This window comes from Megalops cyprinoides, chromosome 11 (genome assembly GCF_013368585.1).
Source record: "Megalops cyprinoides isolate fMegCyp1 chromosome 11, fMegCyp1.pri, whole genome shotgun sequence".
Classification (NCBI taxonomy): Eukaryota; Metazoa; Chordata; class Actinopteri; order Elopiformes; family Megalopidae; genus Megalops; species Megalops cyprinoides.
This window is the reverse complement of record NC_050593.1, coordinates 22,123,905-22,143,401: the sequence shown is the minus strand read 5'-3', so window position 1 is coordinate 22,143,401 and position 19,497 is coordinate 22,123,905. Positions and strand designations below refer to the sequence as shown.

Sequence of the window (19,497 nt, the reverse complement as noted above, 5' to 3'; positions counted from 1 at the left end):
GGTATGTGTTTACTACCTCTTTCATTGGTCCACTTCCTGCTTAGTCAGGACACGCGTTCCTGTGTTGACTTTTAAGGGCGTATTTCCCATTCGTTGAGACATATGTTCCTGTAAGATATTGTACAACATACAAATATTTCAAGCATTTTCTCATATTCACTTATTTATGTGTGCCATGAAGGGGTCTGTGTCACATTTAAAAATCTCTTAAAGGGAATATATACCAAAACCATTGCTAAACAAGTTTGATGTTTCAGCATTTTATGAATTACGTTACTTCTAATTAGTCCTTTCAATGTGTTTGCAGTGCATACTTGACATTAATAACTATTCCTGAACAGTGGATATGATGTAACACATTTTACTGCATGGCATTTAATACCTGAGCAATATTTTACTCTAACATTTACTAAGGGTGGTAAAATATATTTAAAAGAAACACATGTGAGAGGAGACATTTGTTTCAGCTTTCTTTAAAGACTGTCAATTTTCAGTGACCTCTTTAAATAATGTTTAGACACAACCATGAATCATATGAGAGTTAAAGCTACATTTTCAGCAAGAAATGCATAATTTACATGGCAAAGATTTGATTAAAAACAGCATATTCAATACTCTAAATCAACATAACCTGGACCCAAAAGAAACAATGAATATTTGCCAATAGAACTTAGCAATTTATACCTTGCATCATTAGTTGCATTGCTTCCTTCCATAAAAGCAAACTAAACATAGCAAAAAACATTTTTTTAAATCTCCAAACCCAGACACAAACAGGACAAATCATAATCAGGAAAGTATAACATATCACTTAAGACCACTCCACATAAGATATACTACAACAAATAAGAGGCTTTATTTTAATACAAAATAAAAACATTGAAACTGCGCTGTGACCCACAGATTTGAGCAGTTCTTTAAACAGAACTATTGAGGTGTATAAAATCCGCACATTCAGTCAAAATGGACCTTCAGGGACACAGACTTGAACATTATAAATATACAATTTAAACGGGCAAGGGTAAGTTGTTTCCTTCACAATGGCATTCCTTTTGAGACAGCTCTCACCTTGGAAACGCAAGATGGAGGCCGTTCTTCCTGAATTTCATTAAAAAATGTGCAGCTGAAGTGCACAGGCAGGGGACTAAATCTCAGACAGTCTTGTTTGCTTTGGTGAAACACTTCTGTTGTCCAAAGACATTATCCTGCCAGTCCCTGGGAGAGAGTTTTCCCTTCCTGAGCGAATTCCCAGGAAATTTTGAGCCTTTCCAAGAGGAGATTCCACACAGTGGATCGCCGGCAACTCCAAATGAGAGTAATGAGGCAGCGAGTCATCTGTGGAGCTCCTTCTGCTCAGAACCAGACAGTAGCCTTCCCTTTCTCCTGATCCAGGACTGACCAAGAAAAAGACATGGAGTTAACATACAGCCAGGGTGGATACAAGTTGGTAGCAGAGTGAAATTCTCCACTGCAGTGCACTACACTACAGTGAATGGAATGTATGTTATTTTCTCAACAGCATCAATTCAAGTGAAAAGACGAGGAGTACCAGAGTATATGTGAGATCACTGACCAAAAACTCACCCGAGTCATAGATGTCCAGTGACCCGTGGAATGAAGCTGGCCAGCTGTGTGTGGGATTACCGCTGGTCTCCATGTCAGACCTGGCAGCATCACAATGGGGGGCGGGGCTGCAGGGTGGGCGCACGCTGGGCAGCAGTAGTGGGCTAAACCGAGGGTCCAGGGCGGGGCCGTGGGCATGGTGCAGCATGTGGTGAGCGTGGCTGCGTGGGTGGGCGTGGCGGGGGTGCACATGGGGGTACACCTCATGGACATGGGGGTAACTGGTGCTGCCTTGAGCCCCCAGGGGGTAGGGCCAGGAGTCAGAGACAGTGGGTGTAGGCGGCAAGCCAGGCTGGTGGAGTCCATGTCCTGCCCACGTGGAGGGTTCTGACGAGTGAAAGGCGGTGCTTGGAGAAAAATCTGGGTGTATGGAGGAGAGGCAGGGGCTGCTCTGGGAAGGGTACCCACTGCTCCAGAAGGATGATGGGAAACCTCCACACTGTCCTGCTGAGAGAGTACCTCCCTCTAAAACACAGAGCCACACACAATTAGAAATGGAGGCACAAATTACCACAGGACCTCCACACAGTGTGCTGTCACTACAGCACAGAAAAGCGGAGCCATTTCCCATGAAAAGTACTCCCACTGAACACATGTTAATGTAATGAATCACACTGTCAATATCCATCATGGAAATTAAAAAACAACACCAAAACAACAACAACAAAAAAGAGATAGCTTTGGAAATGGAAAAATAACTGCATTAATGTTGTTGTGTCCTTTCATGGTTGGTGATATCCTTATTAGTGAACAATATGATGGGAGATGCACATGTTGACAGCTAAACTGTGAAACACAAGCAAATGAGAATTGTCCGGAGAGTACTGACACCAAAGCTGACTCTGGAGATTCACATAATCTTGCTTCCATCCATGTGTAATGACGGAAATCAATAAGGCCCAGAGAAGCACATGCTGGGTACCTTAAGTATAAGATTCAGTCCACAAGGCCTTTCCTCACCTTTCCACAAGCCTCCTGAGGGGGTTCTGGTGCCCTTGGCATCGCCTGCAAACGTGCTGGGCATGCCGAGGGCACGGGAGAAGTGCTCATCCACCACGTCTCCGATGTCCCCCTGGAAGTAGGTGAAGAGGACACACCTGGAGCTCAGGTACTCCGCCTCAGCAGGCTGGGCCTCCTTCGCCAACATACCCTGCTGGCCTCTCTTCTCCTCCTGATCTATGGTCTGTGTCTGCTTCCCCTGCGCAGATGGTTCTGTGGAGTCCTGCATCCTACTGTAGGCACACAGCTTCTTCTGAAGAGACAGAGAGAGAGAGGGAGAGAGACAGAGAGAGAGAGAGAGCAGGGCAGAGTGGCGTGAGGTCGAGAGAACTCTGATAACACATGGACTCATGGACTGACACCCCCACCAACACCTGTTTTCTCCAGGGAACACTCCTCATCCTGGGGAACCACCATAGCAACATGAGAGTTGAGATAGTCTGTGAGAACACCTGTTTCAACGGGAACCTCATAGCAGTTGCTGCTATTCCAGCCCTGTCCTCTGACCAGCCAGTTATCCACCAAGCACAAATGTTGTCTAGAGTGCTGAAAAAACACAAGGCCTTGACAATTTCTGCCCTTATGACCTTATCAAATACGTCTTAGAAATGCATCTGTTAATTTACCCCTTGTAGAAGAAATGTTAGTAAATGTCACATAGCGACATGAATGTAGGGGATGTGTGAAATTTTGTCTCCCTTTTATGTCCATTTTCCTTCAGGTCTCCCCAAGGACCGTTCCCATTTCCTCAATGAACTGCTTTATCTTTGTGTTAGCAAATCAATAGCTACTGTACTGTAAAGACATACTACATTCTTTCTGAGAGATTCTGTCAGATTACTATACCGAAGATTGATGTTAGCACAACATTTTCTATACAGTAAAACACTGCACTACTTTGCCCTTGGAAAACGATTCTTCCATCTGTTTCTCATTGGCTAAATAGAAGGCACCTGTCTTCAGCTATACATAAAAAAAAATCTCAAATTAGGATAATAAATCCCATTGGAGGCGGAGAATGTGCCCGAAATGTTATCTGTTTCTCACTTAAGTATTCGGCAAAATGCAGATCTTGCTGTCCTCCTGGAAATCACAACAAAATTCCAACATTACATTAAGCAGAATGTCATCAGTCTGGGTTTCCTGGACTTACACAGCATGTTGGGTAACAACTATGGTCAGTTGCTGAATGGCATTGTGCCTATAAAAAGTACTTTTGAAACTTGACAAACTGGGCTCTCTTCCGTGTTAACCGAGGCGTGTTGTATAATGGATGCGCAAAGAGAATTATCACCCTTTTAACAAGGCTATTTCGAATATAACCGAGGGAGAAAAAACATTCCCCAATTCGTGAATAAACGCTGGTAATTTATGCACTTTCTTCAAAAGCAATTCACTAACCGGTGAAAAGGGAGGCACCTACCTGCTGTTGCTGCTGATGGTGAAAATACGCTGCTTTGTACGCTACCGCCGCCGCTGATGTCGCCGGCAGATATCGATGGGCACCATAACTCTGATGATACATAACATCCAAACAACTCATGGCACACCACTTAGATCCTCGCAGGTCTTTGCAAAAAGATCAACGCTCCTCAAACTGGGATAGATCTGGTTAACTGCATCCTCCCTAGGCTATATAAACCTGAGTGTGAACAAAGGCATCACTGCATGAAAAGGGAACTATTAGCATAAAAACAAAAGATAACCCATCGGAGTTTTTACACACTAAATGGCAAAAATTGTGAACGAAAACGGCAACTCCTTGAATCCCTCACGCCTAAGTTTTCGCTGCCGCTCTGATTGGAGAGAAGTTTGCCTTTGCTGTAAATACCAATTGGAGAGCTTGAATTGAGCAGTCGCACGCCCACCACTCCGTGCCTTGCTTGGAGCAGACGGGGATGATGCGAATTGATTACAGAAATCGAGTGCGATAAAGTTGAGCATTTCCTCGTTATTAATTTCACGCTTGCTGTAGATTTACAGTAACTCACAATAATAGTCGTTAGCCGTGCGAATTCATGGCAAACTTCATTTGTAGGTTTGGGCGGTGTGAGATGGAGCGCATTCCACGGAGCGCAAATATTTGGTAGGCGAAAGGAACTTGGCAGACACAGTAAAACAGAAAATGGGACGATGTATTTAGCTATATATTAGAGACTGGACATGCTGCCCGGTCAGTAAGCTACAGATGTACAGTCCAAATGTGATCATATCTCCATTCCGGGTTCCAGAGTGGAAACACCCCTCTCCATATAAGAGAGAAAAACGTCTCTTAGATATTTGTTATGTTTCCGCATCTGTAAAGTTCTAGAAGTCAACTGTGAGCATGAGTAAGTAGTTGATGTCCTACTGATAAATATTCACGTCATGACATTCCTGTGGCCAAGCTATTGCCACTTCGGAAAACTACTGTCAAGCTATCATAGCTTGAAGTTGTGTGCGCAATCACATCAAATACTACTGTAGTGGCGTTTGCGCATGTTTTCAATGAAACGGCTCACCCGGTTATTGTACAATTGTGTTCTTAAATCAAAGGCTATTCTGTAAAACTACTTGGTTATTCTTGTTTCGAGTGAAAATAGTTGAAAACGTATAGCTTGTCAATAATGCAGGTTCAGTTATTTTGTACCATTTTAACATACTGTACATGCATGTCGATGAATATTTGGCACTCTACAACACATATATATCAAAAACCTCATGCAGCCTGACACTTGTATTATATAACAGATGTGCTCAAGTGTTTCATCCAGTGTTTAGAGTGACTATTTTCAATTGAAAGTGAATTATACAACTTTTGAGACCCTGTAACCCCAACAGTTTATAATATATGCTACATATTATATGAATCATGTAATACGTGTGTTCAGGTCTCAGCAAGATAAACATCACTGTTTTATTGTATAAAATGCAATAATGTGGCATCAGAGTTGGCATGTATTGAACAATATCTTTGACCTGACAAAAAATAACAACATTTTGAGACCGTGCTGTAGCTCAAAACCATAGAAAGGTTTATACAAGATTACAATTGGATAATATATATATGTTCAGGTCTCAGAAACCTGAAGATCATAAAGTTTTATTGTATAAATATTTAGTAGTGTAGCATCAAAACTGGCAGTTATTTTGAATAACCTTTTGACTTACTGAATCTGAAAAGTTGCATGGTTGACTGCTTTAGGTAGGCAAGTTTGCATACACATTACAAATACATACACATTTTGATTACCAATTATTAAAATACTCTCATACTCAAGTTTTTTACACGTAAACACATCTAATTCTATATATTATCTAGTGGCTATTTAGCATAAACTTACATGGTGACAGAATTGTCATTGTGTTATATGGTTTCAGAATTGCATCTGACTGGTGAAAGTTTTTCCAGTATGTGCGAGGTTTGTTGTACGTGCCAGCACATAGTTAAACAATTCTGCAGTAAAACTGTATGATCTTCTGGATGTGAACACACATGTGCGTGAATTGTTTCTTCTCATGAAGTCTGAATTGTTTGTGCTGCAATGTACTAAATGTTGTATATGTTAATGCTTGACATCTCCTCTACCCAAGCCTTTGATTGGCTGTAATGAAACATTTCTTAACTGAATGCCATAATTAAATATTTCCACCGTACAGTCGCATGGTCATGCACCACCTGCATGTACCTTTATGAAATTTACCAGTACATCAGAACTTCACCTTGCAATTTTTATTAAACATCAACACCTAACTTAAAATGTATAGACGTCTGTATTTGAAGAAGAACACTACAGAAAGTGTTTTGATGGCTGTATCTACCAACTCAGTGGCTTACATGAGCCTGACTCACTGATACATTTTTCAAACCAATACTTTACTTGAGGTTATTTATTTATTTTTTGCATAGAAACACAGATGGTGTTTTTAGCCATAGCTGTTTATGAAGTATACATGCTCCTCAGCTGGGGTAATATCTCATACAGAAATCTTCTTTTACATAAAGAAAGTAGCAGCTAACTAAGCATCTGTATTTTTAACCTATTGACTGAACTCTGAACTTTGATGATTAAGCAGGAAAAGTAGTTAATTTGTACATTCAGTGCAACAGGGCAAAAACGGATACACAAAGACATCAAAATAGAAAGACGGAAAAGACCAGACTATCCAGGCTAATGATAGCTAAATAAAACTATTAAAATATATTTCACACACATGCCATATTATATTACATAATGACATGTATCCACCCGTTGCAATAGCATGTATCCATATGCAATCAAGAAGACACATGCCTTGGTGTGAACACTACTGTTGATGGTACAAAACAAAAAAAAACAATTAACTTACAACAAGGCATTTTACTGCCACCTATAGGGAAAAAGGGCAGATGTTGAAGGTTAGAAGCCATGCTACTCACACCTGGTCAAAACGAAATTACTTCACCTTGGAGAACACTGATGTTGTACTGAAGATATATCTGAGTTCATTTGCATCAGACTGTAGATCACTTGATGGTGGCATTTCAGCAGGGTTCAGGTGGGAGGGTTTTTCTGCATGGAGGACTGGATGATTTGTTAAGAGTAAAGTGGCCAAATCTTCCAGTGAATTGACTCATTGTGTTGGATCGTGTTGCACACTCCCCATGTCCCAACTTGTCAATGGTCATAACCTTTTTCAGTCCCATCATCCTTGATATTTATGACTACATTCCAAAGTCCAAAACTAGCTACACACAAGTGCTGAAGACTTTACAAATAACAATATGTCTGTTTTTCTGATGTTATATCTCAAAGGGTTGCTTGGGTTGTTCACTGAAAAATACTTATGGGATGGGATTCCAGTGAAACTAAATGGCTTTGTTATGCTAGGGATAAGTGTGGGTAGGTCTGCAAGTGCTTTCTTGTTACGCCACCTCTCCCCCCCTGTGGGGTGCCTACAAGTTGCTCAGATGTCAGTGGAGTAGTGGCCATACTCCAATGACTGCCCACTTCGCTGTTGTGCACTCTCTGGTACTTGTAGTGTGAAGACTAGCCATTGGCTGCATGTGAGTCTATTTATTGAATGACTGCATTTGTATTGCTTTAGTACTTCAGCAGGGCCACAGTAGTTGAAATGAGACAACATACTTCTACAGTTATCCAGGACTGCTTACAAATAATTCATTTACTCAGCTGGATAATTTCTGAGAAAATTGATGTGGGTACTTTGTCTAATGGTATAGAGTTATTTCACCTGTCTCACCTTTCTCATCAGAGATATTGATGTGTCCTTGGTATTTTCGAAAACCTTCTCTGTTTTTGTGTCACACAGAGCAATCCTATATGCCTTGCCATGGTCCTATCATTACTAAATCGTGTTTCAGTGTGATGTAATTACTACAATAATAAAGATGTCCCTGTTCCCACATTTAAGCATTGTTCTGAAAGGAAAGGTCTTCATAAAGACCACATATAATTTTGACAGAAGTACAGAACTGAAAGCATGCGCCATGATAATAGGACTCTTCAAGTGTCAGGGAGAAGCTCCAGACTACCAAAGCACAGGTGCAGGCCTAATACAAGCGTGGGTGTTTTATTAAGAAAGCTGTTGTATAACAGTGGGATAATGGTGACGGCGCAGAAGTGGTGAGAGAGCAAGCGATCGCTTCGTTTGCATATTCCAAGGCCCACAATCCTTTGAAGCTCTTTTTTGAAAGTGCCCCTTGAGCAGCCTCTGCAATCTTTGTTCTCTGACGAGATAGCAGTAAAGATATAGTGTTTAATCTCCGCTATGCATTTTATAGTTGGTGCGAATTCTATTTTGCATACCATTAGCGAGGCTTTTAATGCTGTTCTGTGAAGTGTCTGTATGAGTATCTTAGACGTTGCTCATATATATGTTTCGGCTTCATTATGGCTATTTTTGTTTTGCTAAGTACAATGTCATTTATGTGTGAAGTGCATATGAATCCACAGTAAAGAAAAAATACATTTTAGTAGGATATACACTACTGTCAAAAGTTTTAGAACCCAATTTCTGTAAAGACCTACACTTTTAAGGGTTATAATGTTCTGTCTGTCTTCCTTTGTTAATTGCCTTTTTCTCACCATTATGGTAAGCAATATACTACTTCCTGCAGTGCAATATTGTCCAAATAATGCTCCAGAGGGTGTAGTAACACTGCTTTTATACAGACAGAGGGTTCGTAAGTAATCAGCAAAAGTTGGGACACCTTTAGGAATTGTTTGCATCAACTTTCAAGGCTTAATTTACTTCCATTGCTGCAGAAAAGTTGTTAACCCATTACTTGTTCCCCGAACATTTCATGACATTCCTAAATGTTGTCAAAAGCAATATAGTCAAAAGCAATATAATCCAAGGCAATCAAGAGCAACTAGGCATTTCATTCTAAATTTATCAATGCTGAAGCTCACCAGAATTTGCAATATATTTGCAAATGCCATATAATGCCATGTACGGTTTTAGTGTGTTTAATACTTATTGAATATGCAGGTATCTTGGCAATGTTTTAATGAGGACTATACAGACATAAGCACTCTTAGTCATTGTTTAATGATCCAATAAAATGTGGAATTTCAAAGACATATAAATAGAATGCAGCCGGAACAAGGCTTACAGTAGAATAACCCTCACATCACAAGAAGGGCCTATCCAAGAAAAGTGATGTGAAGCTGGTTCTCATTTTGATCAGATGCTGGGAATATTACTTGAATTCCTGTGACCACATGGTCATGGTCACAGACCAGTGGATGAAGTATTGATAAACAGAGACTGTCATCCACTGCACACTTTTCTACAAAGCATTTGTTGAACTGATGATAAACTTTAATATGCAGAGTTTCCACATTTCACATTTAAAGTTTCACAGCAGCACAATACACTGCTTATTGGCAAAGGACCAGAGGTAAACCCATAATGGTGAAATCTATCACCTCACAACTGCACCACACCCATGCACTTCTGTATAAAATCAAACAAATGTGGTCAATTTTCATTCATACTCACAAACGGCAGCTTATTGTTCACTGTTTTCGGTGGTGCTGCAGTTGCAGTGTTTATTTTTTTTAAGCAAGAGGACATAGTTGAGGAGTACCAAAATAATTCTCTGAAAAAGACAGAAAACTGAAGTGATGTAAAAAAAAAAAAGGACTGACAGATGTTAATGATGTGTCTCACTTTCCTGTAATTTCCATCTTATTTGGGTTGGCAATCAGTGGAAACGCAGCTCAGTAACGGCAGACTTTCATCCGATAGCTAGTGCAGAATAGTTTTCTGTGTCATTAAGAACCAGTTATTTTACTTGGGCTCAACTTGTTGAAAGTCATTTAGAATGTTTACTGTTGCGGCAGAAGTCTTAATATCTTCTCTATTTCCTGTGTGATTCTCAGACACAACGCTAATTACTGACAGAAAGAAAAGCTTTACAGACACCATCACTTTTGGATTTAGCTATCAGTAGTGGGGGTGTTGGTGGTGTTAGCATTATGTTAGAACCTTAAGAAAACCTAGAAAACAGTTAAACAGCAACAAACGCTTCCTTCATCTCAGGAATTATGATGAACACCTCAAACAAATGAATTCACAATCAAAGCAGAACAGTGATCGTGGCTGTTCCAGCTGTGGACAATTTTATGTGAAATATACAGGTTTGCTTTTCTAGGCTAATTCCAGGTAACAATGAGAGGATAGTTTCAAACCATCACTTAAATCTTGATTCTATCAGTTATCTAGTTATTGGTCATCAGCATACAAGGCTGTAACCATCTTCCTTTTTATATAGTAAATTTCTTTTCTAATGCTGGTTTGGTTTATGTACTGTTTGAGTGTTTATTTAAATCCCTCGTCCTTTCCTTTTAGCCTGACAGAGGTGTATTCTTGGTGGAGATGACCTGTTATTGCAACAGATATGAATTAGGCTGTTTCAAACAGCTCAGTAGTAACAAAGAAGATTGTGTGAATTCAATACTCAAGGAATGCCACTGAGCTAAGGGCCTGGCAAGCTTCAAATGGAACTGCTGTGATGGAAGAGTCAGGCTCAATGTATCCTGACAGCAACCTGCTTAGGGAAGAAAATACGGTTCAGTGCATTATAAACGTCTCCTGCTCTGTTCCCTACCCTGTTGTTGTGGCATTTCATAGGGTGTTTGGGTTGCCGGCAGTCACAAATCTCTGTCCCGCTTACACGTTTCATTCACTTTGATGTCGGCGTGCCGCAGATGGAGATGTGAATAATTGAGTCAAGCGACAGCGGGTGGTGTGTGAGGAGCCGAAGTGGGGCATCGACGCTCTGTCGGGACATTCGGTCACAGTGGGACACACCCGGCGAACACGCACGCGTTGACAAAACCACAGAGAGGCTGGTTCATTCTGTAAGCCTCTGCATAGACCTCAGCGTGAAGTCTCAGTTCGAAGAGACCAGCACGGTCAGAACAAAAGCAGAAAACAAGAAGAGACAAAGGCAATTTTTGTTCTTTCCATTTGGCCTTGAGATCCTCACATATTTTTAAGGTGTGAACAACCTTGAACAGCTCGGCCAATCTGAAAAGCGTGATGGGCTTTGGAATGAAAAGCATTGTGAAATGATGTCCAATTATCAGAGGTTTTTCACATCTCTAAACACACAGTTCACGATATGTACTCATCCTGGTGTGGTAATTCTCTGGCTGAGTGTGATTTCACACCCTGATCCAGACTGGGGTTGCTGAAATTCGTACCGTCCTCTGTGAAAAGCAGTAGATGTTCAAAATAAGGTTGATGTTCTAATTCAATTCATGCTTAAGTGGCTACTTTGGCTTGGAATCCACATTGGCCATCAACTGAGTCTTCCCCGAAGCATATTGCTCTTTTTCTATAGGTCTGTCTTCATCCCCACACTGGGGACATAAGATCCTGAGGGCTGCATTATTTACATTTTCTAGATCCACATGCACAATACACAAATGTGTCTCCAAACACACTTCCAAAATATGCATTTTTGAGGAAAATGTGAGAGGAATGTTAAATAATATTACGTTGTAAGTTTTACACATTTATTTTCCTACAGCTGTGTTTAGTACTGACCTTGGCTACTGAATGCATGCTGTATATACTGGCAACGCAATTTATCATAAGCCTTGGTAAATTTTACCATTTCACAAATGTAGGGTGAGCTGAATTATTTAAATGAATATTTTGAAGAAAGAACTCTGACTTTCCTTTCTCACTTAGAGCAATTACTAACACTGAGGCAACCACTATGAGAATGTGATAGAATAATGCTCTTAGTGGTTAGTAAAGTATATTGTCAGTAGGTGGTGTGGACAAGCAAGTTGACTGTAAAATGAGAGACCGTCCAGACAGTATGGGGTCTAGCGCCCCCCAATGGAGTGTCTGATTCCATTATGTCACTCTAATTGCATATTTCACAGAAAATAGTCGGTGATAGATGCATAAATTCAATGTGTATAATGCAATCACCCCCCACCCCACCCAAATTTAGTCATGTGATTAGTAGTTACTCAAAAAAAGGGAAAAGAGATGCAAGGGTGCCTTTGTCACACCAGAATGAATACTGGTCAAAGGAATAGTGTTAGAGGAATCACCTGATGCCTGAGTGGAGCACGGCTTCAGACCTGAGGGGCAGTTGAGAATGAGGAGGCTACCAATATCAGCTAGGAGGCTGGGGAATGGGAAGGACAAAGAGAAAGGCAGGGCGTGGAATGAAGTGCAAGGACAATCAGCAAAACCAAAATTCTCAGGATAGTTAGCTTTCTTGTTGGAGATAGTCTGCTCCTTTTTATGTAAATGGTAAAGTTGGTTTAGCAGATTCCTGATAGTTCGTGGAGGGGATATCCAAAAACTCCTCTCCGAAATCTCTATTTAGATTTACAAGGTAAGATAATATGAGGTCTTATAATTAGGCAGAATGGAAAAGGGACAGAATGAGGCTGATAGTACTTCTAGGACAGTGAGTATTCTTCATAAACACTATCAACACTTTACAGTATTCCTCCATTAATACATGTAAATGGAGGTTCAATTTAAACTTCTGTAAGCGTTTAAAATAGAAACAAAATTTCAAGAAGAAAAGTGTTTGGTTTGACCTTGCCCATATTGAGCAGTTGGCCTGCACAAAGCTGATTTACAACAACTTGATTACATCATCCAAAATACTTTTTCTGAATTTAATTATTTCAAATAATGATTCTTACAATGAAGCAAATGCAGTCATTGGTTATGTACTTACTGGTGTATGCGAAGGTTTTGGGGGGAGGAATCAGGCAATATCTGATTCTAATTTTACAGGCAATGTGAGCACATGAACAGCAAGATCACTGGAGAAAACAATGCATTCTGAAGCAGATTCTAATCATAGAACCTAGCACTGCAGACATGCTTAATCTATTCAGGCTCTGCAGGAAGATGCAGCATGGCCAGAAAGAGGGAGAATATTTTTGTTTACACTCATGTTTTAAAGGAGACAGGAATATGCAGAATGTACAATGGCTTTATTAGTCACAGGAGGGTTACATATGTTGATCATTCATTTTTTAGAATGTGGTTTGGGAAGTGTGTGTGTGTGTGTCTGTGTCCGTGTGTATGAGTGTGAGAGCGCGTGTGTGTGTACAAGCAACAATAACATCAATCTCTATGCCACAGGTCAGTGGTATTTTTACACTATGATTGTTACAGAATGAGACGTGTTACATTTTCATAGCATTCTTTGGCTCATGACTGAACTTGAAACAACAAGGACCTGATGTATTTTTTTGGTCTGAGGGCAGGAACCCACACATCAATTCGTACCTAACGTACCTAACGTATGTACCTAACGTACGTACCTCACGTAATCACTGGGACACTGGACAAGCTGCTGTGTATTTTATCCTGTGCCAGTTGACAGAAATGCAAAGGTCCCAATCATCGTCTATATAAACGAATCCCTGCAAAATAAAAGCACGAAGCTGAAAAGAAAGTTATTGAAAATAGATGCTAATGAGTGTAGGCCTAATGGAGCACCTACACTCATTAATCACCAATCCCCCAGTCTGTGGAGTGATCAGCAGTATTGCAGCACCGCTCTGTCCCCAGAGTCGGCCTTATGAGTAGGAGGGCACTGCAGGTGCAGCCGATACCTGCACACGACATCAGGGAGAGTTTATCCAGGCTCTTCATTACTGGGGCAATTAAACGAATGGTCCTGAACGGAGACAGTGGCACACTGTCTGTGTCTGTGCAGCTCTGGCACATCTTTCATCATCTGCCACTGCCTGTCTGGGAACCGGCCTCGAGGTTCTGCATGGCCACAAGAAAAAGTGATAGTTATTAATGTATGATCAAATATGAAATCGAAAATATTAGGATGAAACACACAATATTGTTAACACACAAGCAGGTTTTTGCATACATATTTGATTATGTTTCACAATATATATTGTTTTATAGTATATTCTACAATAAATGTAATCATAATACATATGGTATTAAACTGCCAAAAGTGTGATACATATATGACAAACAATAAAAACATATGCCTTAAATATGCCTTTATCCCATACAAAGCCACACAGGTGTAAATATGGTGAGACAGGTTGATGCATGGCATACTTTAACTGCTATTGCATCAGCAATTTCCTTTAACACAGGTGCTATATGTCTCACAACTACAGCAGTGGGGGCTGATGATGGTATTAACCCTTCAATTAACCCCCTAATTATAATTAGTGCTTATACACTAAATAACACCTCTTTTGTATAGAATAATTAGTCTAGTTTCAAGATGCAAACACAGATGCATCCCCTTATTTTCTTTGTTGGTCTGTTTTTGTTTCTCTTGTTCTCCCCTTTTCACATCTTTCTTTCTCATCAAAATCTGAGTGGAATATATGGTGCAGAGAGGCCCGTATGTAATGCCATCACAAATACAATGTATGTGAATTTGAGATGTTCATTGATGAACCACATGCAATATTTCAATGGTAATTTGAAATGACCATGAAATTCTCATCAGTATGCTGCCAATATGGTACAAGTAATCTCAGCAGGGCAGGCTGACCCATTGCTATTTCTGTGATCTAATGTTGATGCTCTGAAGATAGAAATCCTGGGACTCTCTGTGCCCTGTGTAAAGGGAGTGTGTATGCCTGCATTACAGTGAGCAACTCACTCTCCAGCATTAGCCAGAGCAGCCTGTGAGTTACAACTCTGGCATTTCCTCCAGATGGTTCTCAAGACTGGCAGCATTGTGGGCCAGAATGATGCCAATCACCAAGGAGGTAGAGCAAGGGAGAGGGAGAGAGGGGAAAAAGAGAGAAAAAGATGGGCAGGAGAAAGGATCACAACCTTCGCTACTGTTGGATTTTAATTTGGAGTAAGCTCTGGTGTGTTTACCAGAGGTCTCTGAGGGCGCTGAAAAAAAAAAAATTTAGTCGGTCGCTCTCAATAAGTACGATGGACTGTAAATCTTGGCGTGTTGCACAACAACTGTAGCGGTTTATGTTCTATGTGACCCTTTGCCATTGTTCCAAGTGTTCATCCAAAATGATTGACGCTATTTGATATTTAGTACAAACAGAGTCCTTATGTGGTCCATTAGCAGTGATAATTTAGTTGTTTTTAAACCATTTTCCAAACAAACATCTAAGTAATTCCAGCTGTCTCTGAGTAAACCGAGACCTGAAGATCTCTGTTCTGAGTGGGCGGGATGAGAGAGGCTCACTGTTTCTGTGGACAGCGCACCATGACAACCTTAAGGAGTGTGGGTGGTGAGACAACGCGGAGACGCAGCTGAGACACAACTCTCTCCTCTCCAACCTGTGCTCTGTGGAAGGGTGTCCCTGCAGATCAAAACCCCCCGATGGTTGATGATCAGGGAGGAGTAGAGAATGAAGATTAAATTTGGATAAGTTACGTTGCCTTTGCTGGAGTTTCTTATCAAAGTACTCAGTCGTGTAAGTTCCTTTAGCTGCTTCATTAGCTAGACAGTAGTTGCATTAGTTACTGGCTGTTTACATGCATGAGATAGACAGGGTTGAAACTGAATCAGATGTCCTTCTGTACCTTACAGCAAACAGTAATGCGAAGAAACAAAGTTTTTTACAGGCACCCATGTCTTCTAGGGCTGTCAACCCACAGGTCAAAGCGGCTGATGGAAAGAAGCCAGTAGAGGACTGTTGTCTTTTGTATTTTTGGGGGAGGAGGTTGGAGAAGGATTAAGCTTAGCTGTGCCTGCTATAGTGTTCCAAGGTCAGTAGTGAATAAAGTACAGATACATACATAGCCACATACTTAACGTAGACACTGAGGAGTCATACAGGAGAACCAAAGATAAATTGATTGGAAATCGATCAAACAAAAAATAAACAGATCCTAAGAAATGATGAAGTTGTATATTTTTCTGTGAATAAAGAGAGATCAGCAAATTTCAGTAAATGGCTGTTTAACAACATTTAGTTTTGCACAACACAGCATACATGTTGATATTTAATTAATTCTTTTCAGACTTTAACAGTAGTAAGACTTCATGAATGGGTTGTAGAAGACTTATTGAACACATAAGGCAGAAAAATACCACAAGACATCCATATTTTAAAGACACACAATAAAACAGCATTCAGATACATTTGCAAAAACATCAGTAGTTTATTAATGTCTGATAGTAGCTTGAAATTGATTTTTTCTTTTTTTTATGAAAAAGCTAAAAAAGAACCTTTGGGAAAATTTTTCATTAGATAAAACAGACACACACCAAGTCATTGGTCAGGTGATTTATAAATGCTTGATATGTTCAACAAAACACTTTCTCTGGATTTTCATTTCTCAAAGAATTACCCTGGGTGACTTTTAATGGGTTTTTATTCTTGTGTAACTTGGGAATTGGGACACTGAAGGCTAGAGTTCCTTGAGGGCCACAGGCTGGCTTTTGTTCCAGTCAATTAACCAGCACCTTAATTGCTCTAGTTCACATTTAACTCCTTTCTCTCCAGATGCTCAGATATTGAATGGGGAGAATATTTTTTCATTGAAGTGCACATTGTTAATCCATTGTTAATCACTGGTAAAACTGCAATGGTGTAAGTATGTCATTTGATCAGTAAATTAAGCAAAGTTGGAAGAGCAAGCTAAATAAGATTCCCCTCTAAAGCGGCTAAATGTATTATGCATTATATGTAAATTACTGAATAAAATATTTTAGTCATTCCTGGATCAATTTGCAGTATCATTTCTGTAACAGTTTTTTATCATCTCCCACAAATGTCCAATTTAATCACATTTTAATTGTTTCGACACTTCAACTATTACTCTGTTACACTGATCACACATTTAAATTTACATTTAATTGCATCCATCCCAAGAAAAGAAAACCTATTCCATTTCTTCTGAGGCTCATGCTGCTGGTTCAGACCTCAGCATTATTCATGTTAATTGGTCACCTCTATTGCTGACCATTTTAAAGAAGTGACCACACTATCAGAGCCATCTGGAAGCTGATTAGCTCAGGCCCGTGAACATTGGGTAATTGTGTATTCCTGTTCAAAAAACCTCATTCTGCAAATCTGATGATTATACACAGGATTGAGTGAACCACTGACACTTGGCTAAATTAATGATGGAATCTGGAAAATTTTATTTGAAGAGCAGGCTTTACTGGAAATTATTAATCTTCTCTGACATTTGTGCACTTTAGTATAAACTCACAATTGGAAGGATATTATGGAATTTCAGTTGGAACAAACATGAAATTCCAAGATGTTAAATATGTGAAGTTTGTGGACATTTATGTTTAGATCATGCTGTGTGCTCCTCTACTTCAAAAGACAGAAAACACTACTAATAAGCTCATCATAGGATGTTGTTCTTAATTCCATTACTAGTATTCCAAAAGGAAGGTGCCTACTGTTTGTATCTTAGATGAAGATATCTGATTTTGCTGATACTTTCAAATGTACTGATATAAAAATGAAGCTGTTAAATAGGCTGAATTGTAATGTTTCCTTTATCTGTGTTTCTCAAGACAATCTTATCTCCATGTTTCTGAAACAATGAACTGCATGACTGCCTACAGCACCTAATGATAAAATGTCTTGAGTGCTGATGCTAACAAGACCCAGTGTGTGTCTCTTTTTCTGCAGCACCAGCAACTTCAATAATTAATATAACGTTCTAAATTTTCACCTAACTCTGCTACCTCTCTCTGACGGCTTTACAATGATTACGGGGACCTCAAAGACACGCAACTGTGTACACCCACCCCGTGTGGGGTACTAGGGCACCAGCCCAAATTCAATCTGTTCAGAAGACCCCCAATGTCCTGCTGAAGGACTCGTCCTCCAAATGTCCTTCTTACTTTAATAATTCCAATTCCCCATGCAAATAATATTCATTTGCCACGGTTGAATAATGCTAGCTTCTGTTTAACCCTGGGGCTGTGGTTACCGAGGCCCAGGAGAAGAGCTGAGGACTGGACTGATGGGCTGTGAGGGAACAATACCTGAAAGATATTGCCAGCACCAGGCAAAGATCACCTGCTTACACCAGCCTGTCACTGAGTCTTAAGTCTCATTTTGCCCTTTTGCACAACCACAGTTTATCCGAACAGGTTGTTTTACAATATACATTAGCAATTTTAATGAGCCATGCTAGATAACACTTATCAACTCCAATGCCATTGAGCTGCAAAATAATCATCGGAAGAGGATGTGATATGTATCATGAGAAAATAAAAAAATCTTTGTAAAACATTTCAAATGAAAGAGAGAGCAGCTATGCTCACTTTACTCAATGATTGGATTGGATCATAACATGCCTGTATGATACGTGCAGTAGAATAATTCAAAAAGATTATACAGTATATCAGTTACTTTAGTTCACTGGTGAATAAGCATGTAAAATTAATCATGCTTCTAACAGTGTATGTGCGTAGCACTGTAGGAAATGCAGACAGTATGATTTGGTCCAACAGCAGCAGTGTGAGGTGGGTAATTCAACAGGGGTGATAATCTCTCATTACCCACAATCCCTTGATACCCCCATATCACACGCCACATGATGATCCTGAGTTTGATTCTTCCCAGGGGCAGACAAAGCGGAGTCACTCACTCGATATATTACCTTCTTCTCCCTCGACTACTGGTGCAGCCAAGGAGAACATATTCATCTCACTGAGGAGGCCGTGCTGTTCTGTAGATCACTGAGATGCACCTCAGATTTCTCTACATCTACATATGACAATAGCTTAGCCTCTGTCCTCTGTCATCATGAAAACTTATTGCAAAGAGCTTGGGAATCACATCCCAGTTATGATATCTTTGTGATGATATATCTTGATATTGAAGTAATAACAACACTCTCCATTCAAACTGAACTCTGTGAGCTAGTGGTAGAGACCTGGCAATGAATTTAATGGGCAAAGCAGCAATGGGTTGTTCAAGATGAGATGCTAGGAATCTGCAGCTAGTAAAGAGTAGGTTCCTTACGCACTTAGCGGACAGCCACTAAGCATGTGAACTAATGAGCTAATGTGATACTCTACATAAGGTAAGATATTGGCACAGGCACTCACTCCATCAGCCTCTTAAGTGTCATTGGAATATTACAGAGTCTGAACAGCACGGCCACAAAATACAACAGTATTAATATCAGTTTGCCAGTACTCATTACAGGGGACCAGCAAAGCTAAAACAGTAGGATCCAGACTGGTGCCTGTTCAATATAGGGATTGGGGAATGCATTCATACAAGTCATTGTGCTCAGCATCTGATGCTACATGCTGATTTACAGTGACCTATACTTATGTATATTACCTGCATTGCCAGAGTGGTGCAACTGCAGCCATCTTCCTCACCTTTTCCTCTGTTTCATAAAATATGGCTGGGAGGAGATGCCTGGCTGACCTGGCTTATGGAGGAATATGGG

The 19,497-nt window shown here is 40.2% G+C and overlaps 1 protein-coding gene across 3 annotated transcripts; it reads right to left on the bottom strand.

Annotated features, from left to right (window-relative positions):
• Positions 1-893: 893 nt before the first annotated feature.
• Positions 894-4,799, bottom strand: vgll3 (vestigial-like family member 3). 3 transcript variants are annotated; one of them, XM_036541196.1, is made up of 5 exons: positions 4,614-4,799; positions 4,046-4,135; positions 2,584-2,875; positions 1,585-2,088; positions 894-1,394 (listed from the first exon to the last, which is right to left on the bottom strand). In XM_036541196.1, the coding sequence occupies exons 3-5, from the start codon at positions 2,849-2,851 to the stop codon at positions 1,354-1,356; spliced, it is 813 nt and encodes a 270-aa protein (XP_036397089.1). In that variant the 5' UTR covers positions 2,852-2,875; positions 4,046-4,135; positions 4,614-4,799; the 3' UTR covers positions 894-1,353. The 3 variants fall into 3 exon arrangements, with proteins under 3 accessions (XP_036397089.1, XP_036397087.1, XP_036397088.1); XM_036541194.1 differs by lacking the exon at positions 4,614-4,799 and having other exon boundaries at positions 4,046-4,404; XM_036541195.1 differs by lacking the exon at positions 4,614-4,799 and having other exon boundaries at positions 2,584-2,872; positions 4,046-4,404.
• Positions 4,800-19,497: the final 14,698 nt, after the last annotated feature.